The sequence below is a fragment of the Plecotus auritus genome (genome assembly GCF_963455305.1).
Source record: "Plecotus auritus genome assembly, chromosome: 2".
In the NCBI taxonomy this organism is placed as follows: domain Eukaryota; kingdom Metazoa; phylum Chordata; class Mammalia; order Chiroptera; family Vespertilionidae; genus Plecotus; species Plecotus auritus.
Window position 1 is genome coordinate 220,581,443 of NC_137771.1, and position 27,422 is coordinate 220,608,864.

At 48.3% G+C, this 27,422-nt stretch overlaps 2 protein-coding genes across 4 annotated transcripts in view; both read left to right on the forward strand.

Annotated features, from left to right (window-relative positions):
- The first annotated feature begins 260 nt into the window (after window positions 1–260).
- SUMO3 (small ubiquitin like modifier 3) lies at window positions 261–12,385 on the forward strand. Of its 2 annotated transcripts, XM_080654060.1 has the most exons (5): window positions 378–591; window positions 988–1,020; window positions 6,709–6,837; window positions 9,419–9,490; window positions 11,001–12,385. In XM_080654060.1, exons 1-5 carry the CDS (start codon window positions 571–573, stop codon window positions 11,091–11,093), a joined length of 348 nt encoding a protein of 115 aa, XP_080510186.1. In that variant the 5' UTR covers window positions 378–570; the 3' UTR covers window positions 11,094–12,385. The 2 variants fall into 2 exon arrangements, with proteins under 2 accessions (XP_080510187.1, XP_080510186.1); XM_080654061.1 differs by lacking the exon at window positions 988–1,020 and having other exon boundaries at window positions 261–591.
- A 2,275-nt stretch (window positions 12,386–14,660) lies between these two features.
- UBE2G2 (ubiquitin conjugating enzyme E2 G2) overlaps window positions 14,661–27,422 on the forward strand; it is a 30,148-nt gene continuing 17,386 nt past the window's right edge. For both annotated transcript variants that reach the window (XM_080657198.1, XM_080657199.1), the window contains exon 1: window positions 14,661–14,792. In XM_080657198.1, coding sequence (XP_080513324.1) covers window positions 14,750–14,792 — 43 coding nt within the window. In that variant the 5' untranslated portion in view covers window positions 14,661–14,749. The remainder of the gene's footprint in view (window positions 14,793–27,422) is intronic.

A 27,422-nucleotide genomic window follows, 5' to 3' on the forward strand; every position in this document is an offset into this window, starting at 1 on the left:
CTCTGCAGTCCTTCATGACCTGACATTTGGCACCTGGGTGAATGCACCTTTTCCAGGAAGCACCCTGGCCGACTGACCCCAAGACAGTGTGCCAGTCCTGGCCCCTGACTCCGAACCTGGCCCGGCCTCAAGGCCTACCTCTTTGTAGGCTACTTCCCTCCCTAAACCCCTCCCCAGCTCGACCTCCGGAGCGACCCCGCCCTGGATGCCCTGAGGGCCCCGGAGGTCCCAGCGCGCCCTACCCCCACCCCTCAGTGCCTGAGCGCCCCCCGGTGTCGGGGCGCGGGGATGGCGCGGGGATGGCGCGGGGCTCCGCCCCGTGACGCATTCCCAATCGCCGGGAACCTCGGCCCAACCGGGCGCGCGCTCCATGCCCCGGGCGCGCGCGTCGTGCACGCGCGTTCGCCACGTGACCTCGCGTCGGCCAACTGGCGCGCCAGGATTTGGGGGGCAAAGCGCGGCCCCGCGAGCAGTTGCGGCGGGAGAGCGGCGGGCTGAGAGCGTGACTCGCCCGCTCCCGCGCTGCCTAATTCCCTGCCGCCGCCCCACCACCCGCAACCGCGCGCAGCCATGTCCGAGGAGAAGCCCAAGGTAAGGGCCGGTGGGCACGGGCCGGGCTCCGCGCTCGACCCCCGCCCGCGCCGCTCCCTTCAGCCCCCTCCGCGCTTTGGACGCTCTCCGCGGCTCCGCACGGCCCCCGGGGCCAGGGACCGCGATGCCGGCTGGGCCTCCCCGGCGCCCGGGCCTCCCGCCCCTCCCCCCGCAGTCGCGCCGCTGGGCTCCCCTCCCCCCGCCGGCCAGGCTCCGCCCTGCCTCGGCCCAGGCTCCGCCCCCACGATCCAAGCCGCTCCGCCCTTCGCTTAGGCTCCGCCCCTGCGCCCCAGCCGCTCCCACACCCGACTTAGGCTCCGCCCCAATTGCTCGCGCCCCTCCCCACTGCTTCCCCCTGTTCCCCGCGCGCAGCCTGACCTCGCCCCGCTTCACCAGCTCGGATCCGCGGAGCCTACGCAGAGCGCCGAGGTAGAGCGGGGCGACCCCTTGCCGGGACCCTCCTGGCCTTGATCTCCCGCAACTACTGCCCCTTAACCGCCGGGACACATCGTCTTCGGGACCACTCTGTCGCATCCAGACTCCCTCTCCTGGGAGTCTCCCGCCGGGGACCCTACCCTCTTCCCGTTCGGACCCCAGTTGTGGGGATTTCGGACACTCTCTCCCGCCCGCCCCCCCCCCCCCCCCCATGATCCCTCTGGGGGACCGCCCCTCCCTAAGACCTTCCATCGCGGAGGCCGACCCCCACTACGCCCCTCACTGTGGGATCCACGTCTGCGATCCTCTGGGGCGGTGTGTAGCCTGGTCTGTCTGCGCACTGCCACCTTTCCCATACAGCCCCTCTGCGCCTGCCGTTCCGCCGCCAGGCCCGGCGGTGCGCGCCCACTCTCCTCTTTGCTGTCCCTCAGTGTGCGCCAGTCCTCCCTACCGCTGTACCCACCGGTCCCTATGGCGCCCCCTGGTGTGCACTTCTCTAGGACAGCGATTTTTTGTTTTCTCCTCAACGGAAGATAGTTTTTTTTTATTGATTTTTAGAGAGAAAGGGAGGGAGAGAGAAAGAAACATCGATGTGAGAGAGACACATGGATTAGTTGCCTCCCGCACACGCCCCAACCAGGCCTGATCGAACCTTTCAAACCTTGACTGGAAGTCGATCCAGGACCCTTCAGTAGGAGGCGGATGCTCTAACCTCCGACCAGGGCTTCTTTTTTTAATTTTCTATTTATTTTTTCTTTTTAGGCCCCCCCCCCCCCGGCTTATTTAAAAATTTATTTATTTATTTATTTATTTATTTATTTATTTATTTATTGTTTTTAGGGAGAGAGACAGAAACATCAGTTTGTTGTTTCATGTATTTATGCACTCATTGGTGTGCACCCTAACTTGCAACCTTGGCTATGTTGACGACTTGCCAACCAACTGAGCTACCCAGCCAGGGCCTAGCACAATGATTTTCAACCTTTTTAAAATCTCATAGTACACATAGACTTATTACTAAAATTCTGCGGCACACTAAAAAATACATTTTTTGCCGATCTGACCAAAAAATAGGTATAATGGTGATTCATTCACACCAGATGGCTACTGTGTTGGCTGTGGTCATTTTATTTGACAATCGATAAGGGAAAAGTGCTCCTGACTAAATAGGTTGCAAGTTTTAAAAATTCTTGTGGCACACTGGTTGAAAATTGACACTCTAGGGCAGTGGTCGGCAAACTCATTAGTCAACAGAGCCGCAAACCGCGGCTCGCGAGCTTCAGTTTGCCAACCACTGCTCTAGGGTTTTGGCTGTCAGTCTGTGGGGAGGTCCACAGCTGTTGTGCTAACTACTCTCATTAAAAACACTAGAGGCCCGCTGCACAACATTTGTGCACTGGGAGGAGCGGGTCCCTCAACTCAGCCTGCGCCCTTTTGTAGTCCGGCAGCCCTTGGGGATGTCCAGCTGATGGCGGGCCTTGGGGGATGTCCATGGGGACATCCTTAGTGCTGCCACGAAGGCGGGAGAGGCTCCCGCCACCACTGCTGTGCTCACCAGCCATCAGCCTGGCTTGCGGCTGAGCGGCACCCCCCCAAGTGAGAGCGCACTGACCACCAGGGGGCAGCTCCTGTGTTGAGCGTCTGCCCTCTGGTGGTCAATGCATGTCATAGCTACCGGGCGTTCTGCCATTCAGTCAATTTGCATGTTACCCTTTCATTATATAGCATAGGAAGGATGTTTCCAAAGCTTTTGGTCTGCACTGTCAGGGTTTGTTTATTGACCAAGAGGAAGGTCTGCTGTTGAGTTGAATGCTTTGCACACAGGCTTCTTCTGATACCAGCCTGGTACTAGAGATTGCAGCCCTCAATCATGTCAAACTCGCAGGCATGCCTCATTTAAGTAAACAAGGCGTGTGCCCGCTGGCTGATGGTGGAGGCCAGCCCCCTCCCTGCCCTGCCTTGAGTCAAGATTGCATTGCAATTGGAGCCGCCTTTGCTTTGTACATTTTGGTTCCAACTCAGCCTTTTATACCACTCTTCTCAGCCTGGTCACTTGGCCAAATATAAATGCCTTTCTTTGTTTTCTGGGTGGCTTCCTCTTACTGAAGTTTACATACAGTGAAATACACACTGTACTCATTTCTCCAGTGGGTTTAAACTGAACTCTTCCGCGCGGTCACCTCCCATGTCCTTTCAGTTGAATAGACTTGTTTGGACTGTGTCCAAAAGGACTAAACAGTTTGCATTGCCCATTGTGCCTGCTGAGGAGCCCTCTGCTCTGGACTTGGCGAGGAGGGGCAGGCACATTCCCAGGCCATCATGCTGGCGAAAGGAAGGCCTTGTGGGTCAGCTGGGAAAGCAGCTTCTCGCTCCCTGCATAGCTGAGTCAGGGAACTGACTGCAGTAAATCGTGGTCGTTGTTTCTAGTTTTGGGTTTCTTTTACTCCTTGTTTACTAGGAGTTCACCGGGGTCTGGTACAGGCCATTGCTCTTGGTGTCCCTCCTTGAGAGGAGAGAGGTACCTGGGGCTTTTCCTTGCTGCACGTGCTCCCTGAGGGAGCTGATGCCCCCATTGTTCCTGGTGAGGCCTTCTGCCCAGTTCTGCTGCCTTCCTTTGCCTGGTCTGCAGCTGCTGCCCTGTGATTCTGTTTCTGTTTGTTTTGTGTTTTGGTTCTTGCATCTGTTTGTTTGAACAAATCATGTTTTTTCATTATAAAAACAAGTATTTCCTCTGTCCACATGCAGAAGACTTAAGTTGGACCCTTTGTAACACCACATACAAAAATTAACTCAAAATGGGTCAAGGACCTCAATGTAAGACCCACACCATAAAACTCTTAGGAGAAAACAGGACAAAGCTTGACAGCTTTGAGTATGGCAGTGATTTCTTGGATATGATGCCAGAGGCACAGGCAACAAGAGTAAAAACAGACAAACTGGACTTTATGAAAATTGCAGAAATTTTGTGCATCAGGATACTATTGACAGTAAAAAGGCAATGTGAGAAGGGGAGAAGATATGTGCAAATCATATATGTAATAAGGGATTAATATTTGGAATATATAGAGAACTTCTAAAACTCAACAACTGAAAAAAAAATAAACCCATTCCAAAATGGGCAAAGGACTTGAATAGACATTTCTCAAAAGAAGATATACAAATGGTCAATAAGAGCCGTGGCTGGGTAGCTCAGTTGGTGCGAGTGTCATCCTGATAGGCCAAGGTTGTGGGTTCCACCTCTGGTGAGGGCACATATAAGAATTAACCAATGAATGCATAAATAAGTGGAACAACAAATTAATATTTCTCTCTCTCCGTCTCTCTTCCTCCCTCCCTCTCTTTTTCTAAAATCAATAAATAAAACATAAAAAGAAAACAAATGGTCAATAAGGACATGAAAAGATGCTTAACAACACCAGTCATTGGGGAATTGCAAGTCATCAAGACTTCACAACCATTGGGACGGTTACTATAAAAAACAAAATAGAAAACTGCAAGTGTTGGTGAGGACATGGAGCGATTGGAATCCTCATGCCCTTTGGTTGGAATGTAAAATGGTGCAGCAGTTGGGAACACAGTGTGGAGGTTCCTCAAAAAATTAATATAGAACTACCAGATGACCCAGCAATTCCCCTTCTGGGTACAAACTCAAAATAATTTAAAGCAGGGTCTCAAGAGAGATTTGTACACTCATGTTCACTGCAGCGTTATTCACTGTAGCTAAAATGTGGAAGCAACCCAAGCATCCAATGATGGATGAGTAGACATGCAAAATGGTCCATCCATACAATGGGATATTATTCAGCCTTATAAAGGAAAAGAGATTCTGACATACTATGACATGGATGCACGTTGAAGACATTATGCTAAGTTAAATAAGCTAGTCACAAAAAGGCAAAGACTGTATGATTCCACTTGTATGAGGGACCTGGAGTCATCAAATTCAGACAGAAGTAGAAGGGTGGGTGCCAGGGGTTGGGGAGGGGGTCTTAGTGTTTAGTGGGGACAGAGTTTCAGTTTTACAAAATGAAGAGAGTTCTGAAGATGGATATTGGTGATGGCCACACAACATTATGAATGTATTTAATACCACTGGAAATGGTTAAAATGGTACATTTTATGTTGTGTGTTTTTTAACACAATAAAACATTGGGAAATATATCTCTCAGCACAGTGTGGTACCGTGGATTGGATCCTGGAACAGAAAAAGGACATTAATAGAAAAACTGGTGAAATAGCAACAAAGTTTGGCGTTTCATTGCTAGTGGTGTGCCAGCACTGGTTTCTTAGTGTGACATGTACCTTGGGTGTGAGATGCTAACCTTGGGGAGACAGGTGAGAGGTGTACCGGAGTTCTCTCCATGTCTGTTTTGCAATTTCTCTATAAATGCATAATTTATTCCAAAACAAAACCTTTATTTGAACAAAGAAGCAAATGTATCCTTACTTTCTGGGGAATGAAGGTGTGCTAGAGGGACCCACAGTCCATCCTGGCCTGGGTTCCTGAGCACCCCCCAACTTGTGTCACCGGGTTTGCCTACACGAGTCCACATTGCAGAGAGGGGGGCTTGAGTGGTGCCAAGCCAAGTTGCCGCCCAAGGCTGCGGTGGGGTAAGCACCACTCCAGGATGACCTTCAGGCTCCTTGCTGGGGTCTTGCCTCCTAGGGCCACTTCTCAGGCCATTCCAAGCTCCCTAGAAAGAGCGGCACCCCCACTCAAAGTTTCGAACCAGAGTGTAGGATGTGACTGCCTGCCTCCCAGTCCCTTCTGTTAGGACAGCTGGCGACAGGGCGAGGGGGGCACCAGTAGGGAGGGAAGGAGAGCGGATCTGACTCCTCCACAAAGCCAGCAGCCTGGCCATGAGCCCTGTTGTGGTGGTCAGCTCTTCTGGGGATGCACCAACAAGGGAGCATGTGTGTCAGCTGGAGAAGGTACAGAATCACTTTGAGTTCCATCAAGTCTTTATTTTCAGATTGACTTGGGTCAGTTTCATCATTTTGCTCAAAGATAAACAACTCTTTCTTCCCAAACAGTCAGTGCCAGATAAATGAGGTGGCTCTGTGACGGCAGGACCCTCACTGGCGCGTTACCCTGCGGGCACATCTCTCTGGCGCTTAGGAAATGCTTCTCAGACTGAGCTGTTGCTGCAGGACACAGACTTGTGGCATCCATTCCATGTGTGGTTGCTCAGGAGCTGTGAGTGAGTCAGGAATTCTGCAAGATAAAGTACTGTGAGTGTCCCTGACCAGATGGGGCTGATTGAACTACTCGGGCGTCGGCAGCTGGAAGGTGGAAGATGCTGCTGCTCAAACCGCTCCCCCAGAAGGACGGGCATACCATGGTTTCCCTCTGGCTTCACAGAGTACTCTGTGGCAGACGTGGACTTGCTCTCAGCTTTTCTAGATTTATTGAACAGATTTTTTTCCTTTGAATTACCAATCTATGAACTCTGTAGATTTGCATTGCATTTCCTTACACATGGATGCTTAACAAGTAGAAGTTAAACATAATTTCTGTGTAAAAATAAAGCTATCACATGGGTGACTGGATTGCTGGAGAGTTTTCAGAATTAGGTTGCTTTTTAATGACTTAAAAATAAAACTCCAGCAATTACCTAAAGATTTGCCCTTTAAAATAGTGGTTATTTTGGGTGTTGAGGCCCAGTGTCCTGTCTCTTGCAGGAGGGAGTGAAGACAGAGAATGACCACATCAACCTGAAAGTGGCTGGGCAAGATGGCTCCGTGGTCCAGTTCAAGATTAAGAGACACACCCCACTGAGCAAGCTGATGAAGGCCTACTGCGAGCGGCAGGTGTGTCTATGGGCTGGGTGGGACTCTGCTGTCACCCCATGTCCAGGCTGTTCAGGGCTCCACTATCCTGGAAGTGTGCATGTGTGTCTGCACATGTGTGCATTGGTGTGCACGTGTGTGCATATTTGTGTGTGTGCATTTATGTGTGTCTGCACAAGTGTGTGCACTCCTTGGTGGCCTTCTGTCTTCAACCCTCTTCATCTCCAGATTGTGCCCATCAGCTCTTGCCTCAGCAGGCCAGGCAAAATGCTGCCTCTTCCTCTGGGAGTGGAGTGTGACCACGTGTCTGCTCTTGGGTCAGTGTGTATGCGGCTTCCTTCCTGGGAGGTTGCAGAACAGTGAATCTGAGTGCAGTTCCATGGCTCCTTCACACGGTAGCTGGAAAACACTGTGGAGACACAGCCCTCATCACAGTTTGGTTTCTACAAAATGCTTGATTCTTTCCCTTTACCGGTTTTCAAAGTAACGAGCTGACTCACTTGCGTCCTCCCACAGTGACCAGTAAATTGAGCCTTTTCAGTTGTGATTATTTTTGTTAGTGTCATGAACTTACAGCTCAAATGCATTTGTGCTTCATCCCTGCGTCTGTTTTGCTCTCATCATGCTCCGTGGACTCACCTTTGGTCCTGGGCCTATCCCCTCCACCTGGGCCCCTCACTCAGTGGGCGAGGGACCTATCCCCTCCACCTGGGCCCCTCACTCAGTGGGCGAGGGACCTTACTGCGATGGTGTGACAGGTGCCCTGTCCTCTTCCCCAAGGAGTTCAGTTTCACTCCAGCCCGGAGCTCCCTCTGCCTGTGGAGGCACAGCTCCTGGCCTCTTGGAGCTGGCGGCCCTGACTTGGGGTCTGATAGGAACTTCTAGGCACCATCCAAAATCAGCTGCCTGCTGCACCGCTGCCTCCCAGACCTGTACCTGCCCCTTCCGTCTCAGGGCTGCATCTTGTCCCCACTCCCACCCAGCATCCGGGCTTTGGAGCTTCCAGCCCATCAGTAACACCCTTTTTCTGCTGGCTCGTCCCCTCTTCTGTTCTTTGTCCTGTTGACTATGCCTTTTTAATTTATTGATTTTTTTAGAGAGAGAGGAAGTGGGGGAGAGAGAGAGAAACATTGATGGGGGGGGGGGGGGGAAGAGAGAGAGAGAGAGAGAGAGAGAGAGAGAGAGATAGGTTGCCTCCGGCATGTAGTCTGAGGATTGAACCCGAAACCCGGGTAGGCTCCCTGACTGGCAGTGGAGTTGGCAACCTTTTGGTGCACGGGATGATGCTTAACTAACTGAACCAGGGTTTCAGGAGGAGCCGAGATGCGTGTTTTAATCCCCTCTCTCCTGTTTAAGCAAAATCAGAGCTGCTTTTAAAAGGGCAATGTCTTTGCACCCTGACCATGTTTACCGTTCCCTCAGGATTCAGAAAGTCTGCACGTGCTCCTCTTTGGATGGAAAATGCCTTTCCTCCTGCCTTTCTCAAGGCCACAGCCATCGGGACTACTTCCAGTTTCATGCAGTCTTCTTGTCACATGCCTCTGTCACCTGACCTATTTCTCTCTGAGAATTTTTTAAAGGGGGAAGGTGGTGGTGCCAGCAGTTTAGAAATCCTGCTTAGGTTCTAGAGGGAAGTGAGAGGGATCAGTAGGGGCAGGTGCCTGGAGCTACAAGTCGCTAGAACAGTGGTTTCTGAAGGTGCTGGTGTTGGTATCACATTACTAGTAAATGCATTGTAGACCCACATGTAGGTTTATAATCCACTGGATCATCCATCTGCATATTCAGAATCCTGGTATTTTTTCTCAGTCCATGTTCTATTTTGTATTTTTTTATGTCTTTATCTATTGACTTGCATTCTGGTTATTCCTTTAGCCCTGTTATTCGCTTCACAAAGTCTCTTTTCAGCTGTGTCTGATCTGCTGTTTCATCTGTCACTGAATTTCTTATTTTAATTTCTAAACATTTTATGTGCTTTTCAAGAAATGATTTCTTGCTAATTTTTGATAAACTCTTATTCCTTGACATATTTTTGATAGTTTTAAAGCATTTTAAGCAAAGATATTTTATATTACTTTTTAAAAATTATTCTAACATATCCAGTGTTTGTAGGTATATTAATTCTAAAGTATATTCTTTAAGTTTGGTGACATTTTTTTTAAGGGAAACTCAAGTGCTTTGAAACTTTATTCTTGGAATTCATCCTGGTTTAATTAAAGTGTGCTACTCAGCAAAGAACTGTGTTTGCTTCTGCAGCATGTATGGGGCCTTTACAACCTGAGGACCCTTTGAATGAAAAAAAGGTCTTTGGCCTTAGCCGATGTGGCTCAGTGGATAGAACGTCAGCCCACAGATTGAAGGTGTGAGGTGCCATTCGGTCAAGGGCACGAACCTGGTCAGTGTGCGTGAGGCGGCAACCAATCGATGTGTCTCTCTCACATGGATGTTTCTCTCTGTCTCTCCCTCTCCCTTCTATTCTCTCTAAAAATCAATGGAAAAATATCCTCTGGTCAGAATCCAGGTATTTTGGTGTAAATATGTGATGTTTTTGACTTAATGCATTACCTAGAAATATTTAATTATATTTGCCTTTTCTTTCCAGGGCTTGTCAATGAGACAGATTAGATTCAGGTTTGATGGGCAGCCAATTAATGAAGCAGACACCCCGGCCCAGGTATGAAAGCAGCTTCGACTTCTTGAGGCCACTTCGACCTGCATTTGACTAATTGCTGTTTGAAATATTCTTGTTGGGGAGCTACTGATGGGTGTTCATATGGGATACCTTACTTTTTCTTAATGTTCTTAGTTATTACAATATTTAACATTTTAATTGGGCAGTTTAGTGTTTCAGATGAGAATGATGCCCTTTGTTGGACAAGCGGGCTGGGGGCTCAGCAGAGGGGTCCAGGCAAGATGGGCAGATGCACTCACACCCCCTGGTGGTCTGGACATTGAATTTGTAGGGTTAGTCAATTTGTAGCCAACTTACTGGCTTGCTTCTTGTGCCCTGTAAGCATTTGTGCATAGGGGTGTGGATGGAAAGGAGTGTGTACCCCTTCATTTCAGTCAGGGGTTAGCTTTTGTTAAGCCCGTGACCTCCCCCCACCCCCCAACAGTCTCAGTGTTGGTCCAGCCTGTTGCATTGCAAGGCCCCACAGTGAAGTTTCGGATGGAGTTGGAGGCCGAGGTTCAGTCTGTGGTTCTTGTCATTTATTAGCTGGACGACCTTGTGATCCAGAGTCACCTACTATTGGGGTCTCACTCAGTCTTGCCCTTCACAGAGGCAGAATCCATTGGGCTGGCACATGTAAAAGGGCTGCATGTTTCTGCTCAGTTGAAGAACTCTTCTGCTGCTGAGATGGTGGTTGGCTCTGTGAGGATTTCTGGGGGGCTTGCACTGGGGTGGGGGGCTGGAACGCTCTCCTCCAGCCTGTCACTCTGGCTCCTGTTCAAGTAGTGTCTACAGCAGCACAGGGCGCGCTAACCCGGACCTACTTCTCTGTTTCTGGGAAATGTTACTGCCTCCAGCCCTGTTTAGTCTCTGTGATTTGGCAGTTCTTTTGTTCCGAGAATGGACAAAGATCAGGGCAGATGTCCATTGCTGTGGTGTCAGGCGGAGCAGGTGGGGAGCTTTTGCCCATCTCTGCCCTGGTCTTGAAGGGAATTGACGGGGAGCAGGGGTACAGCCAGCAGCCGGTCCCTTACCAAGTGGGTTCTTTTCTGACTTGGTTTGCTTTGGAACCCGCCATCCACTGCACTTGTTATGAAGTGCATGGCCCCTGCTAGTCCTGAGGACTTAGCGCCACTCTGTGGATGTTCCTAATTGGGATCTGATTTTGTCTAATTTTCAGTAACAATTTTAGATACTTGTTCATTTTTTAATGAGACTTAGTTTTTCTGTCAGTTAAAGTTAAGTTTTGAATACTCTTTTATGAGTTTTGTTAGGGGAAGGTTGCTGAATGGTAGCTTATTGGAAATCCTAAACAAAGTCTCTTCTCCCTGATATGACCTAGCGACCCAGGAGCAACCCACAGAGCAAAGGTGTGGTGGGGTGTTGTGCGCCGGTGCGAGGGAGATAGTGCAGTGGACATGTGTGTTCAATTGAACAGTTTTTGTTCCTGTGATGGCGAGAAAACTAACAGATTTCCCCTCTCTCACTGTGCCTGTCACGTCGACCCTGCCAGTTGGAGATGGAGGATGAAGATACCATCGACGTGTTCCAGCAGCAAACAGGAGGCTCACGGGCGACTGGCTGCCTCTTGGGATGTGGTCTGTAGAGGGACCGGCCCACTTTGTCACCGTCCTTGCATTTGCTGTTGAATAGTGAACACGTGACCATGCCAATCACAAAGGAGTCTGCAGGAACCAAGGACATCCACAAAAATTCCTTTCCTCTCTGACATACTGCGGGTGCAACTCAAAACTGTCTGCAGGGACGAATCCTTACCTGAACTGGGCCAGCCAGTGTCATGTCTGTTTAGGAAAATGAGTTGCAAGGTTTTGGGGGTTTGCTTTTGCTCTCATTTTTGTCTTTCCCCCTACCACATTTCCCCGAAGCTTGTTGTGTGAATGTCCCTTTTTAGTCTAGACAGGGATCTTATCCCAGGTATTGAATAAATCCATCTGCTTAGTCCATTGTAGAGAGCTCACATCACCAAAGTGGCGGTGCTTCTGTGGGCCGTTCTGGGGGCATTGTGGGGAGACAAACTTCCACTTACTGTTTCTTGTAGGTCCACTTACTGTCTTGTAGGTTTTTTCAATGCTAAATATTGCAAGTTTAAGTTTTGTGAGAATATGGTAAAGTTGAAGGGAGAATACTGGAATGCTTTTTAAAAGGTGAAAAGTAACCGAGTCCCTCAGTAGCACAGGCCTGGGCACTCTGTTCCTCTAGTTCTCCTTAGGCAAGGGCAGGCCCAGGACCCCTGATGGGTGCATGGGCAAAGCAGGGTGCAGCAGAAATTGGCTTTTCCTTTTTTTTTTAATTTTTCAATTACAGTTTATATTCACTATTTGTATTAGTTTCAGGGGTCCCCTTTTAATAGAGGAAAGCAATTGCCATGTTTCTCACTTGGCAGTACTGTGGCCTCAGATTTCTTCCAGTATTTGCTTCTGATGAATAATTATGGTTTCTATATAAAAAAGTACGATTAAGTATTGCTGATTTTGCAGTGACTTTTTTGTGTCAAAGAGCTACTTCAAAGTGGGGTTACAGATGGGCCCTGTGCAAAGATGACTTCATGTTGTTCTCACAGACGTGCTCTGCCGCTTTCCTGACATTAGCTGTGGTTTCATTTCTGTGAAACATTTTGGAATATTAAACTTTCAGTTCTCCTCCTGCCCTTCTGTATGGAACCCCTGCTGCCTGATGGCCCTGCTCTGCCTCCTTCTGGTACCTGAACAGTGCGACCTGGACCATCATCTCTTGCTTGCCCGGAATCTTGCCTTTCCTTTGTGTTTTGCTGTTGGGGTGTGGATGTGGTGTCTGCTGGCTCTGCTGTTTGTTCACAATTTGTACATTCTTTGTTGTCCTTTACTACTGTAAACAGTAAATATAGTTTGATATTCTGTCTCTTGTATTAAATATTGCATTTGGAGGTTGCGGCTGACTGTCACAATTCAACATTTTTAATGACCATTCAGCAAGGCCACTCAGATTTTTATTTAAAGGCTAGTTGCTGAAAAGTAAGTATTCGCCTGTTGCCTCTCCCACTCCCTGTATCCTTGGTGGATCGCCCGTATAGGGCTGGCACCTTCTGATGAGGAGTCCACACACTCACGTATCCCAGAGCTCTCCCGTGGGGTAAGCTAAACTGGCATTGTGATGCCACATGTAAAGAGGGTGTGTTTTGGAGGCAGCTGATTTGGACATCAGTCTGGCCTCTCAAGTTGTTTGGTGCCTTACTGTCAGACGAGTTTTCTTCTGTGTGATTGACAACCTTGTTTGCTTTGCATCTGAGTGCTTTGCAGCTGAGCGAACTGCTGCTAATGTGACAGAACTTCCCAGGGGACTGTGCTGTGACTAAAGCAGGTTTGAAAATGACCTAGCTGTTTTAGTTAGTCCTTCAGGTGAGGTTAGTACAAACTGAAAGATGAAGGGGAGCTGGGATATAGCACGTCCACTCACACATGATCATTTACACCAGCCAAAGTAGATGGGTTCAAGCACATTACAGGGACTGAATAATTTGCTAGGTGCCCCGGAGAGTGGAGGTGGGGGGCATTGCATCTGCAGAGGAGCCCCTGCACTTCCTTAAGTTAGGAGAGTGAGGCTAAGAGTTTGGGACATCAGAGCAGTGCTGCTTGAATTCCCACCCACTGCACTGACCGAAGAAGAAAGAACAAGGGATGTCCTTGAGGTTATCTTTTCTCTCAAAATTTATGCACATTGTGCATTTGGAATAATACCTCTTGGATTAATATTTTAAAAATATTTACAGGCCCTAGTTGGGTAACTCCGTTGTTTATAAAGCGTCCTCCCAATATGCCAAGGTTGTGGGTTCGATTCCCAGTCAGGGCACATAAAAAAATCAACCAATGAATGCATAAATAAGTTGAGCAACAAATCGATGTTTCTCTTCCTCTAAAATTAAGAAAATATATTTACATAAATCTAACTCCTAGGATCTTAGAGTTAAATTGATGCTTCAGGAGATAGGCACTATTTATCCTGTTAGTGGTGCCAGGGTCCCAGCTGGCACAGCCCCATTTCAGCACTCACAGTCCCTCAGCCCAGGAACCCTCCCTTCCAGGAAAACCCCAGTAGGTGTCACCTGCTGTGCGGCACAAGCTCACAGCTGGGGAAGCAAGATACTAAGGTTAAAACTACTTTCAACCGGGTTCAACTGTGAGAGACCTTTTATACTTAAGAACTTTAGTTGTCAAAGATACAAAAGACACTACTTTCATTCTAAACTTGGCCTCCTCCGTGTGATTGCCGGCCTTAGGAAGCCCTCACATATCACACCTGCTACTCAGAACCCCGGTCATGCTGGTCCTCCGGGGCTCCCCAGGTTCCTCCCTCCCTGGGGCCGAGTCTGGGCACCCTGAGTTCTGGCCGCGCTGGCCGAAGAAACCCACCACCATCGCCAAACCCCTTTCCAAACCTAACCCCTGTCAGAATTCGGGGCGTCACTGTCTTAGGAGCCGGTCTCCTTTGGCTGCAGTTGGGCCGCGTCAGGAACTGGCTCCTAGCGGCGGGGATGACGTGCGGCCACGCGTGGTGGCACCACCGACTGCAGCGCCCCCTCCTCCCGGTGTTTTTAAAAGATTCCCTGCCCTGGCTGGTTTGGCTCAGTGAATAGAGCCTCGGCCTGCGGACGGAGGGTCCCGGGTTGGATTCCAGTCAAGGGCTCATCCCTGGTAGGGGTCATGCGGGAGGCAGCCGATCAATGATTCTCTCATTGATGTTTCTATCTTTCTCTCCCTCTCCCTTCCTCTCTGAAATCAATAAAAAACATTTAACAAAATACCCTATCTAAATGACCTCTGCCCAACTTGCGTCTCCCGCTCTGTCGTCGCGTCGTTCTTCGTCTCCGTCCCCCACTGGACCCTCCTGCGGCCACCATGACGGAACAGGCGGTTACCAAGCACGCAACCCTGGAATCTTCGGGAAGACCAGGCCCTACAGGAACGGGGGCTGGTAGAAGCGGTCGTAGGACCGAGCCACCCGGGATTAAGGGCTACAGACGCTCGTCTTCCTCCACGCCACGCTCCCGTCCCCACCCCATGACCATCCCACTCCGCCCCTGGCTACACTCCGCCCCTTTCTGCGAGCCTCCCTCACTGGCGCGCCTGTCCCGCCCCCGCGCGCGCGCGCCCCGCGGCCCGGAAGGGCTTCTGTGCCCCCGGCAGCGACCGGAAGTAACCCGATCCTCGGGCGGGAGGATACGAGCGGTTAGCGGCGACGTCCGACGGCACAGCTGTTTCCCCGACGATGGCGGGGACGGCGCTGAAGAGGCTGATGGCCGAGTACAAACGTGAGTCCGGGGCCCGCCCGCTACCGAACCTCACGTCGGGGCGGCGCCCCTTCATCCCTCCTCCCGGCCCCCTGCCCTGTGCTCCGTCCCCAGTCCGTCGTTTCTCCTTGAGGCCTGGGCGGAGTGCGGGGCAGCGGACTCCTCACCCCACGGGCCTGCCGGTTTGTTCACGGTCAGCAGGCGGGGGAGCCGCAGTGGTCTCCGGTCGCCCTCCGCCACCCTGCCTGCCGCCTCCTTGTAAGGAGGACGCGTTAAAGGACAGAAGTGAACGTTACTGCTGGGCTAGTTCAGAAATGCTTACAGTTACATTCAGTTCTCGTTTGTTTTCTTCTTTGCCCATCTTAGTAATTTGGGTAACTACCTAATTCCAGCCTTGCCCACATGCAGTGAGAGAAGGGGAGGGAAGCCTAAACTGCGTAATGAGAAGTTTTTTTCTTTAAAAAAATTTTTTTAAAATTGATTTTAGAGAGGAAGGGAGAGGGGGAGAGAGAGAGAATCATTGATTGGCTGCCTCCTGTACGCCCCTATTGGGAATTGAGCCCGCAACCCCGGCATGTGCCCTTGACCTATATGGAACCGGGAACCCTTCAGTCCGCAGGCATACGCCGGACGCTTTATCCACTGAGCCAAACAGGCTAGGGTGAGAGATTTTATTATTTTATTGATTACAGAGAGAGGAAGGAAGGGGGAGAGAGAAACATCAATCATGAGACAGAATTGTTGATCAGCTTACTGGAAACCTGGGCATGTGCCCTGAACGGGAATCCGAAGATGACTTCCTGGTTCATGGGTCGATGCTCAACCACTGAGCCACACCAGCTAGACTGTACTGAGAAGTTTAAAAAAAAGTTTTAAGCCCTAACCGGTTTGGCTCAGTGGATAGAGCGTCAGCCTGTGGACTGAAAGGTCCCAGGTTCGATTCCGGTCAAGGGCATGTACCTTGGTTGCGGGCACATCCCCAGTGGGAGGTGTGCAGGAGGCAGCTGATCGATGTTTCTCTCTCATCGATGTTTCTAACTCTCTATCCCTCTCCCTTCCTCTCTGTGAAATATCAATAAAATATATTTTAAAAAAAGTTTTAAGAGACAAAACGTATTGTGATGAGTCTGAGGTGATTAGTCCAATACCTTTATTATATATTTTCCAGTGAGAGTTATTCTTTCATATGTGTTCTATTATTAACACCCTTTCATTTTAGCTTGAAGTCCCTTTAATATTTCTTGTAACATCTAATTGGTGGTGATGAACTCCTTTAGCTTTTGCTTGTCTCCTTCATTTCTGAATGACCATTTTGCTGGGTAGAGTATTTTTGGTTGGCAGTTTTTTTCTTTCAGCCTTTTGAATATATCATGCCACTCACTTCTGGCCTGCAAAGTTTCTGCTTAAAAATCTGTCTCCTTAATGGTAGGAGACAGCCGATCAATGATCCTCTCATCTTTGTACACAAGAAGTGTTCTCTTGCTGCTTTTAAAACTCTTCTTGATTTAACTTTTGACACTTCAATTATAATGTGTCTTGGTGTGGGTTCCTCTTATTTGGAACTCTCTGAGCTTCCTGAATCTGGGTGTCTGTTTTCTTCTCAGGGTTAGGAAAGTTTTCAGCCATTATTTCTTCACATAAGATTTCTTCCCCTTTCCCTCTCCTGGGAGAGCTGTGATGGAAATGTTAATCCATTTGATGTCCCATAATTCCTTTAAACTTTCTTCACTTTTTTTAAGTTTTATTTTTGCTGCTCTGATTGGGTGAGTTCCACTCCCTTGTCTTCAAGTTGACAAGTTGACTTATCTTTTCTGCTTCATCTGGTCTGCTCTTGTACTCTTCTAATATATTTTTTAGTTCAGTCAATGAGTTTTTTAGCTCTGTGACTTCTGTTTGGTATTTCCTATGTTTCCCATCTCATTGTTGAAGTTCTTACTTTGTTCATCCATCTCCCCCCACGCCACGTCGGCAAGCATCTTTATGACCATTACTTTGAATTCATTATCAGGTACATTATCTCTATTTCATCAAGTTTTTTTTCCTGAAGTGTTATCTTATTCTTTCATTTGCAGTATATTTCTCTGTTTCTTCATTTTGCTTGACTCTGTATTAGTTTCTGTATAGTAGTTGAAACAACCACCTCTCCCATCTTGAAGGGAAGTGGCCTTTTATAGGAGAGGAACCTTGTCATTCAACCCTGTTTCAGCTCTTAGTTGTCTTTCAAATTTTTGTGCTTGTCCAAGCCGTACTTGAATGTGTGCCAAGACCTGTCAGTGTCCTGAAGGGAAGGGTCTTACCTCCTGGATTCAGGCTGGTTGTAAGCCAGACTCTCAGGCAGCAGCTTTTAAAAGAATGCAAATATATTTATAGTCCTGTGGGCTTGCAAGTATAAGCTTCCCTGTACACCAGAGCCAGTCTCTCTGGAGGTGTCCCTTGGCTGGCAGTCATAGAGATTGTGGCTCCAGACAAGTATTGGGATGCCAGAGGAGTGTATACATTCTTTTCTGGGTGATAGGGTGAGCTGGAGCAAGGCAGAGGGAGACTGCCAAGATGGTGTCCACAACCTATGTTCCTTGAGAGCAGCTATGCAGGCCACTATGTCTGGGCCAAACCTGAAGCCTGCCACTCAGGCTGAAGCTACTGGACAATGGTGTAAGAAGCCTCCTTCGTAGAAAGACTGGAGGTGTATCTCATTCCACTATCTGGGCGGTACCCTGGGAGTGGTAGCCTGCTAATAATCATCTCTTTGATTGCCACAGCCGGTGGGACTGAAAAGAATGCAAGACACCCCCTACCCATTCCTAACACCACAGCAAGCTGATCAAGGGGCAGCCCTTTGCAGCCACAAAAACCCAGGGCACCAAACATGTATAAAGTTCCCTTCCAGGAGACACTGGCACTCTGGAGCTCTGCAGAGGGTGAGCACTTGCCTTCTGAGGTCTCTGGAAAGGATTACAGGTTAATTAGAAGCCTGCCTCTCAGGCTGCAGTCATGATGATTTGTTAATAGGACTCCTTCACAGAAAGACTAAGCTCCTGGGCCTGTTGCCTCTTGCTGTGCTCTGGGATTGATAGCTGTTTAAAAAATCTTTCTCTGGCCCAGCTGGTGTGGCTTAGTGGTTGAGTGTCCATCTATGAACCAGGATGTCATGATTCAATCCCCAGTTGGGGCGTTCAGGAGACAGCCGATCAGTGATTCTCTCTCATCATTGATGTGTTTATCTTTCACTCTCTCTCTCTCTTCCTCTCTGAAATCAATAAAAATATATTTTAAAAAATAAATAAAATAAAAAATCTTACTCTGTTGGTTACAGTCCAGAGGGCCCACCAGTGTAAGCCCCACTAGCCACCAGAGGTAGGTGATGTAGAGGTGTCACCTGGCAGCATTCACAAATATTGGGGTGCCAGACTGGGGTATGAGCTCTTTTCTGGGTGACACTGATTATTGTAGTCCCATGTGACCAGGAACATGGCTCCCTTGGCCTCCAGAGCCAGTGTTCAAGGGCAGTTGCAAAAATTGGGGCATCAGGCTCCCTTCCAGGAGATACGGGTGCTCTGGAGCAGGGCCATTTTTCCCGTTTGCCCGATGCGTAGTTGTCTGGTTGTTTTTTGTTTATCCTATATAATAAAGAGGTAATATGCAAATTTACCCTCACACCCTCGTACAAGATGGCCTCTCCATGTGGTCAAAGATATCCGGCAGGGGAGGGCAGTTGGGGGCAATCGGGCCAGCAGGGAAGCAGTTAGGTGTTGATCAGGCTGGCAGGCAGGCGAGTGGTTGGGAGCCAGCAATCCCGGATTGTGAGAGGAATGTCCACCGAGGGGTCCCAGATTGGAGAGGGTGCAGGCTGGGCTGAAGGACACCCCTCACCAGTGCACGAATTTCGTGCACCGGGCCTCTAGTGTATACATACATACATACATACATACATACATACACACACACACATACACTGAATGGCTAGATTATTATGATCTCTGAATGCATAATAATCTGGCCACTCAGTGTACTCTCTTGAGTACCTCATTTATTTGATATCAAAGATACTATAAATTGTGCACCTGATCAGTTTTCCCCTTTGCACTGGCTGATAGAAAGCTCAGGGCAAATAGGTGGTTGATCACCAGCAAAAGTCTAGAATACTTTTGGTACCCATTTGAGATACAAATACACTGAGTGGCCAGATTATTATGTGTTCAGAGATCATAATAATTTGGCCACTCAATATATATATATATATATAGAGAGAGAGAGAGAGAGAGAGAGAGAGAGAGAGGTAATATGCAAATTTTCCAGGATACCGTAACATCACGACCGCTCAGGAGGAGGATGCATGCGCAGATGGGCGGGAGGGGACTGCGTGTGAGGTGAGGCAAGCCATGGATGCCGCAGCGGCCTGAGCAGGCCTGGAGTGGAGACAGGGGGGCCTGCCAGCGCCGTCGCGGCAGGCCCGGAGCGGAGACAGGGCCTGCCTCTGCCCATGAGCTGCAGAGGAAACACCTTTTCTGACTGCTCATTGGCTAAGCTCCTGGTATACCACTTGCAGTGTTCTTGGTAACTTGGGTAATAAGAATTCAAGAAGGTGATCTAGGGTTTTTCCACCTCATTCCTGGAGGAAAAAATGAAGGTCCGCTGCTGGAGGAGCTAAGAAATGTCATATCCTGCCCTAGCCCAGTGGTCGGCAAACTCATTAGTCAACAGAGCCAAATATCAACAGTACAACGATTGAAATTTCTTTTGAGAGCCATATTTTTTAAACTTAAACTTCTTCTAATGCCATTTCTTCAAAATGGACTCACCCAGGCCGTGGTATTTTGTGGAAGAGCCACACTGAAGGGGCTAAAGAGCCGCATGTGGCTCGTGAGCTGCAGTTTGCCGACCACTGCCCTAGCCGGTTTGGCTCAGTGGATGGAGCCTCGGCCTGTGGACTGCAGGGTCCGGGCTCGATTCTGGTCAAGGGTATGTACCTAGGTTGCAGGCTTCTCCCTAGCCGGGCCCCAGGTCAGGGCTCATGCAGGAGACAACCAATTGAAGTGTCCCTCTCACATTGATGTTTCTCTCTGTCTTTCCCTCTCTCTTCCACGTTCTCTAAAAATCAATGGAAAAATATCCTCAGGTGAGGATAAAAAAAGAAAGAAAGAAAGAAATGTCATATCCTATGAAAGAGATATCTTGAAAATGCCTTAAAAAAAGGTCATTTTTTCGTGGTGAAGGGACTGGAGTCCGTGTTGATGAAAACACCTTGGCGGCTGTGGCGGCCAGCAGTGGCAGCAGCAGTGGGGTGATGGGGGTGGTGCCTTCTCCTGATCAGCTCAGTAGCCTCCCGCAGAGGCAGGCCAGGCCAGACCATGGGGAGTGGGCCTAAGCTGTCCCCTGAGGGCTCCTGGAATGTGAGAAGGGGCAGGCTGGGCTGAGGACCTCCCCCCCCCCCTTAACCCCAGTGCATGAATTTCATGCACCGGGCCTTTAGTTTGTTAATAAGAGGGAAAAAGTATCTTTTTGGGGTAGTGAGTTCAGATCTTTATACGTCACCATCCTCTCATTTTGGTTTTAATTTGCATTTTCCTAATGATCAGTGACATTGAGTATCATTTAATGTGTTTATATGCCATCCATAATACCTTTTTGAAGGTGTGTCTTTGAGTTTTTTGCTCATGTTTTAGTTATGTTTGTTTTATGAAGTTGTAAGAATTCTTCATATAATGTAACCTCTCCTGAGCATACAGCTGTCTTCTCCCTGTGTCCTCATGCAGTATCCCTTTGTGTCTGTGTTCTAATCTCCTATAAGGACACCAGTCAGATTACATTAGAACCCATCCCAGCAACTTCATTTAACCTGAATCACTTCATTAGGGATGCAAGTTACACATTTTCCTCTTTGTTTTTTATTTTATACTAGAGACCCGATGCACAAAATTCGTGCAAGAGTAGGCCTTCCCCCGGCTGCTGGCACCGGCTTCCCTCTGGCACTCAGGACCTGGGCTTCCCTCGCAGCCCTGGCTTAGTCCAGAAGGACATCTGGTCTAATTAGCTTATTACACTTTCATTATTATAGACTAGAAGCCCGGTGCATAAAATTCATGCACGGAGGGGGGTTTCCCTCAGCCCAGCCTGCACCCACTCCAATCAGGGACCCCTCTCACAATCTGGGACCGCTGGCTCCTAACCACTCACCTGCCTGCCTGCCTGATCACCCCTAAACTCTCTGCCTGCCTGCCTGATCGCCCCTAACTGCCCTCCCCTGCCGGCCTGATCGAGCCCCCAACTCCTCTCCCCTGCTGGCCTGATCAAGCCCCCAACTGCCTTTGCCTGGCTGATCACCCCTAACTGCCCCCCCCTGCTGGCCTGTTTTCGCCCCCAACTGCCCTCCTCTGCCAGCCAATTTGGTTCAGATTGGTCAGTTTCTATGCCAGTCAGCGTCAAAAGTTCCGCCCCCTAGGCATCCATTGGCTCCTCACAGTTGACCCAGATTTGGTTCTGATTGGTCAGTTTCTATGCCAGTCAGTGTAAAAAGCTCTGCCTCCTAGGCAGCCATTGGCTCCTTACATTCACCCAGATTTGGTTCTGAATGGTCAGTTTCTATGCCAGTTAGCATCTCTGAGCCTATCAACAGGGCCTGATCAGAAAGGCGGTGCTGATCAGCAGCCCTGATGGAGGCTTGGAGAGAAATGGAGGCGCGGTTGTTGGCCAGGCTGGGAGAGAAAGAGAGGCAAGCTCTGATCAATGGCTGCCACAGAGGCTACGGATCAGACCCTGCCTCTCTCTCTGCAGGCCTCTCTCCAGGCCTGATCCGCAGCCCCCTAGGTAGTCAGTGCTGGGTCAGGGCGCCGGCAGCAGCCCCAGTCAGTGCTGGGTCCTCACGGCAACCCAGCACTGACTGCCGGTCTGGTTGAGCCTTTGGTCGTAATGGTTGTTACAACCCTGGCTCTTTATTATATAGACGCCCTAGAGTTTATTCTGTGTTAGTGCATAGAGGTGTTCATCATTCCTTTTCACAGCTGCAGGTATTCTCTAGGCCAGTGGTCGGCAAACCGTGGCTCGTGAGCCACATGCGGCTCTTTGGCCCCTTGAGTGTGGCTCTTCCACAAAATACCACGGCCTGGGTGAGTCTATTTTGAAGAAGTGGCGTTAGAAGAAGTTTAAGTTTAAAAAATTTGGCTCTCCAAAGAAATTTCAATTGTTGTACTGTTGATATTTGGCTCTTTTGACTAATGAGTTTGCCAAACACTGCTTTAGGCAGATGTAACATGAGTTGACTGGTCCCCTATGGATAGTGTTGGAATCGTTTCCAGTTTTTTTGCTATTATAAATGGTCCTGAAATGAATAGCTTTATGCATGTCTCTTATTTTTACCAGTGTTTCCGTGGGATCTATTCTGAGACATGGGATTGCTGGGTTAAAGGTTTAATTTATATTTCATTTTGTGTGGCAGCTATTTTTTAAGCCACTTTAAAAAAATGCTTTTAACAACATTGTCGAATAATCAGTGGCATGGTCTTTGCAAATTTCTCTGGCATTGTTAAGATTTTGTTTCTCTTTTTAAAGTTGTTTTTATCTGTAAATACAAAACTGTAGTGTGTGTGTGTGTGTGTATGTGTATGTGTCTATGTGTGTGTAGTCCACAGCATTCCCTCTTAGTGAACTGGGTTACTGTAGTTTCGTACTGACCAGTAGATGCCGCTGGTGAATAAGAATGCTGGTGGGAAGGCTGCTGCATGTGGGCTGGTTCTCCAGCTACAGTTTAGACAACCCTTTGCTCTCTCCCTAAAGGGAGGGTGGCACAGAGGGAAGTTCCAAGGGGGAACTCCACAAATGAAGAAGAAAGCCAGCTCTTTTTGGTGTAAGCTCCTCCTTGAGATTCCATGAAAATTATTGGTGTAATTATTTCTCTGTGTTGCTCTTAGGCACTCTTCTCCATTAGCATTGACGTTGTCATCCCTCCAACCCCAGCCCCCCTGCTCCCCTTAGCAATTTATAACCCACCTGCCTTAATCTGTTGTTTATTTCTTTGTTGTTATTGTTGTTTTTACAAAAATGTGATTTGACACAAAAACCAGATGAGATTTCAGATGACTAGGTGTATAAAGCCTGGTGAGTTCGGTCCTAGGGTCACTTCTCCCAGTCTACTACTGTGAAGAGATACAGAGAGGGGCTGAGATAGTCAGGGTCTGTCTTGCCAAATCCAACGGTCTCAGTCTCCTTGGTAATTGACCTCATTTGCACTTGGTTCTTCCCTCCTTGAAGTATTTACTAAAGCACTTGGTGTTTGGGACAATATCTAATTTGTGTTACTTCACTGGCCTCCCCTAACATCTGCTGTCCCTTCCTCTTCATCCTCAGTAACAGACATCCCTTTACTTGTTTCCTGGGTCACGGTTTCTCCACAGGTGTTACTGGCATTTTGAGTGAAATAATTTTTCCTTGTGTAGGACTCATTTATGGCAGAATGTTAAGTGCTTCTGGTCACTTCCTACCAGATGGCAGTAGCATTCCCCAGTCACTGTGCAATCTAAAAATGACCCCCCGTATTTCCAAATGTTCCTTGGGAAATACTGCTCTGGAGAATCCCATCAGGCCCTGGAGGCTCTGTGCACTCCCCATGCAGTAACTCCCCACTTTCTGTCTCCAACATCCATCCTTCCTGGAGCTTCAGACTCATTCTCGACTGCTTGCTAGTCACCTCTGCTTGTCTGTTTACTGATGTCTCGGCCTTCCCATGTTTAAGTGAGAACTCTTCCATTCCAGTAATGGTGCCACCACTCACTTAGTGGTCTGGACTCCTCTTGTTTGTCCTCACATAGCACATCAGCTTTATCAGCAAGCCCTGCCACCTCTGCCTATGGGCCATTCCTTACCACTTTCACAGTTGCTATTTTGGCCTAGGGCAGTGGTCGGCAAACTCATTAGTCAACAGAGCCAAATATCAACAGTACAACGATAGAAATTTCTTTTGAGAGCCAAATTTTTTAAACTTAAACTTTTTCTAACGCCACTTCTTCAAAATAGACTCGCCCAGGCCGTGGTATTTTGTGGAAGAGCCACACTCAAGGGGCCAAAGAGTCGCATGTGGCTCGCGAGCGGCAGTTTGCTGACCACTGGCCTAGGGCATCATCTTCCCTGTCAGAACTGTTGCAGTAACAGCTTTTAAAAGTATTTACTAGCTTGAAATATAATGGGACAAAGAAAAGTACAAGGAAGGATATCAGCTTAGGGAGTTCTCAGAGAGAGCATTACCAGCCAGGGGAAGTGAGAAGGCTGCCAGCCCTCTAGAACCCCATGGGGTGGGCCCCCCACCCCTTGGCAGCTCTTCCTCACAGGAGAGTCTCCTCCTTGTTTAGCTTTACTTTTCCATCAATGCATGCATTCTTTTCTTTTTTAATCTGAGGATTTAGGGTCATCAAATGCTCACTTGCTTAAGCTGGTATCCTTTGTCTCTTTAGGGAGCATGCCAAAATGTTAAATATCAAACTCCATAATTAATCCAGTGACATTTCACCTAGTATTTCCCTGTATTTTTCCAGAGGTGGATTCATAGGGGATTTGTTATAATTTGGTATAAGTTACTCTGCATAGAAACATGTTGGTTGCTACTTAGAATCTGTAGCTCTTCTGAGTGATGACATCAGCAAGTGGGAAAAAATATTCTTAGACATGTCTCTTGATGCACATATATCTGTGTTTGTACTCCTACGAGGAGTTGCTGGGTCTTAGTAGGTAATAGCAACCTCATTTCCAAAATACCAACTTAAACTCCCTCCAGCAGTGTGTTTTTGTTGCTCTTTATCTGTACAGACACTTCTTATTGTCAGTTTTCTAAATGAAGGGAGAGGAAGAGAGAGATAGAAACATCACTGATGAGAGAGAATCATCAATTGGCTGCCTCCTGCATACCCCTCACTGGGTACGCAGGGCATGTGCCCTGACCTGGAATCAAACCATGACCACCTGGTTCATAGGTCCACGTTCAACCACTAAGCCACACCAGCTGGGCTGTGGCTTACCTTTTTACTCTCTTAAGTAATTTTTTGAATTTTTTTTTTTTAAAGAGATATCTTTTGACATAAAGAGATTCTTACTTTTAATGTACTTAATTTTTTCAGTCTTTTCCTTTATGGTTAGTACTCCTTGGTTATTAACTGTATTATTAGTTTTACTAGAGCATGAAGATATTCCCCTGTATTATCCTCTAGGACAGTGGTCAGCAAACTCATTAGTCAACAGAGCCAAATATCAACAGTACAACGATTGAAATTTCTTTTGAGAGCCAATTTTTTTAAACTTAAACTTCTTCTAACACCACTTCTTCAAAATAGACTCACCCAGGCCATGGTCTTTTGTGGAAGACCAAGGGGCCAAAGAGCCGCATGTAGCTCGTGAGCCACAGTTTGCCAACCACGGCTCTAGGAGATTTATTGTTTTATATTTCCTAAAACAACTGAAATTAATTTTGGGGGTGTCAACTTATTGAGATAAAATTTACATACAGTAAAACGCACCAACTTCAAATATACCATTCTTGGAGCTTTGGCAAGTATACACTGCTGTGTAGCCATCAGTACAATCCTGATACAGAACATTTCCATGACCCCAGAGAGTTCCCTTGTTCCTTTTGCAGTCCCCTCCCACTTACCTGTGGCCCTGGCCTCTGGCCACACTTGATTTGCTTTTTATTACTATGGTCTTGTTTTTTTTCTAGAATTTCATATAAATAGGTTTCTTTCACTTAGTGTTCTGAGAGTAATTCATTTTTTTGGGTGTGTCAGTAGCTAGTTCCTTCGTTGCCAAGTGCTGTACACAAGATCACACCTTGTTTATTTACAGAGGATGGACATTTGGGTTGATTCCAGTTTGGGTTTATATGAATGAACTTGCTATGAATATTCATGTATGCACCTGTGGGAATGTATGTTTTCATTTATCTTGAGTCCACCGGGTCTCAGGGTAAGTATACGTTTAAATTGTTTTTATTAGAAAATAGTGACCCGGTGCATGAAATTCGTGGCCGGGGTGGGGGGGGGGTGTCCCTCAGCCCAGCCTGCACCTTCTCCAATCAGGGACCCCTTGGGGGATGTCCAACCACCAGTTTAGGCCCGATCCCACCCACAGGGATTGGGCCTAAACCTGTGGTCAGACATCCCTCTCACAATGTGGGACTGCTGGCTCCTAACAGCTCACCTGCCTGCCTGCCTGATTGCCCCTAACTGCCTCTGCCTGATTGCCCCCAACTGCCCTACCTTGACGGCCTGATCTCACCCCCAACTGCCCTACCTTGCTGGCCTGATCTCGCCCCCAACTGCCCTCCCCTGCCGGCCTGATAGACCCTAACTGCCTCTGCCTGCCTGATTGCCCTTAACTGCCCTGCCGGCCTGGTTGCCCCCAATGGCCCTCCCCTGCCGGCCTGATCTCACCCCCAACTGCTCTCCCTGCTGGCCTGATCACCCCCAACGGCCTCTACCTCAGCCTCCACCACCATGGCTTTGTCCGGAAGGAAGTCGGACGTCCGGAAGATGGCCGGTTGACCTGGTTTAATTAGCATATTACCCTTTTATTAGTATAGATAGATTATATAGGATAGGATTGCTTAAATTGGGCGGGTCGGGGGGGAGTCTTTTTCATCAGGAGGAGATGCTTTTGGCAGACAAAAATACATAATCCCTATAGCTGGACTGATGGCCAGCCATATGCACTATACTACCAAACCGGTCATTAAAAAATTGAACCGCTTTCTTATACCTTACACCAAACAGCTGTTGCCCTTAAAACCCCTCCTCAGTCCCCACCTTAGGTTCTGCCTTCTAAGTTCACCCGGATTAGGTCCTGATTGGTTGGTGTCTATGCCAGTCAGCATCAAAAGCTCCGCCTCCTAAGCAACCATTGGCTCCTCACACTTCACCCAGATTTGGTTCTGATTTGGTCGATTTCTACGCCAATCAGCGTCCAAATCTCCGCCTCCTAGGCAGCCATTGGCTCCTCACACTTCACCCAGATTTGGTTCTGATTGGTTGGTTTCTCTGCCAGTCAGTGTCTCTGGGCCTATCAACAGGCCTGATAAGAGAGGCGGGGCTGATCAGTAGCCCCAGCAGAGGCCCGAGAGAAAGAGAGGAGTGACTGCTGGCCAGGCCCGGAGAGAAAGAGAGAGGCAAGTGCTGATACATCTGCCACGGAGGCTACAGATCAGACCCTGCTTCTCTCTCCAGGCCTCTCTTGGGGCCTGATCTGCAGCGCCCTCAATAGTCAGTGCTGGGTCACAGCGGCAACCCAGCACTGACTACAGGACTGAATTCCGATTGGTCGAGCCTTCAGTTGTTTTGGATGTTATGGACCCTGGGTTTTTATATATTAGGATGGTCAAACTGTTTTAACAGACCATTTTGCATTTCTACCAATGATGCATCCGAGATCCAGTTGCTAAACTTGCCAACACTTGGCATTGTCAGTCTTTTATTTATTTATTTATTTTAGCAATTTTGTTTTGACTGAATAAAGGTATTTTTACAGATAAAGATATAGAGCTATATCTTTTTGTGGTTTTAATTTTCCTTTTCCTTATGACTCACATGTTGAACATCTTTCCACATGCTGATTTGCCATGCATGTCTTCTTTGGATGTCTGTTCACATCCTTTGCGGTGTTTAGAAAACTATACTTCTG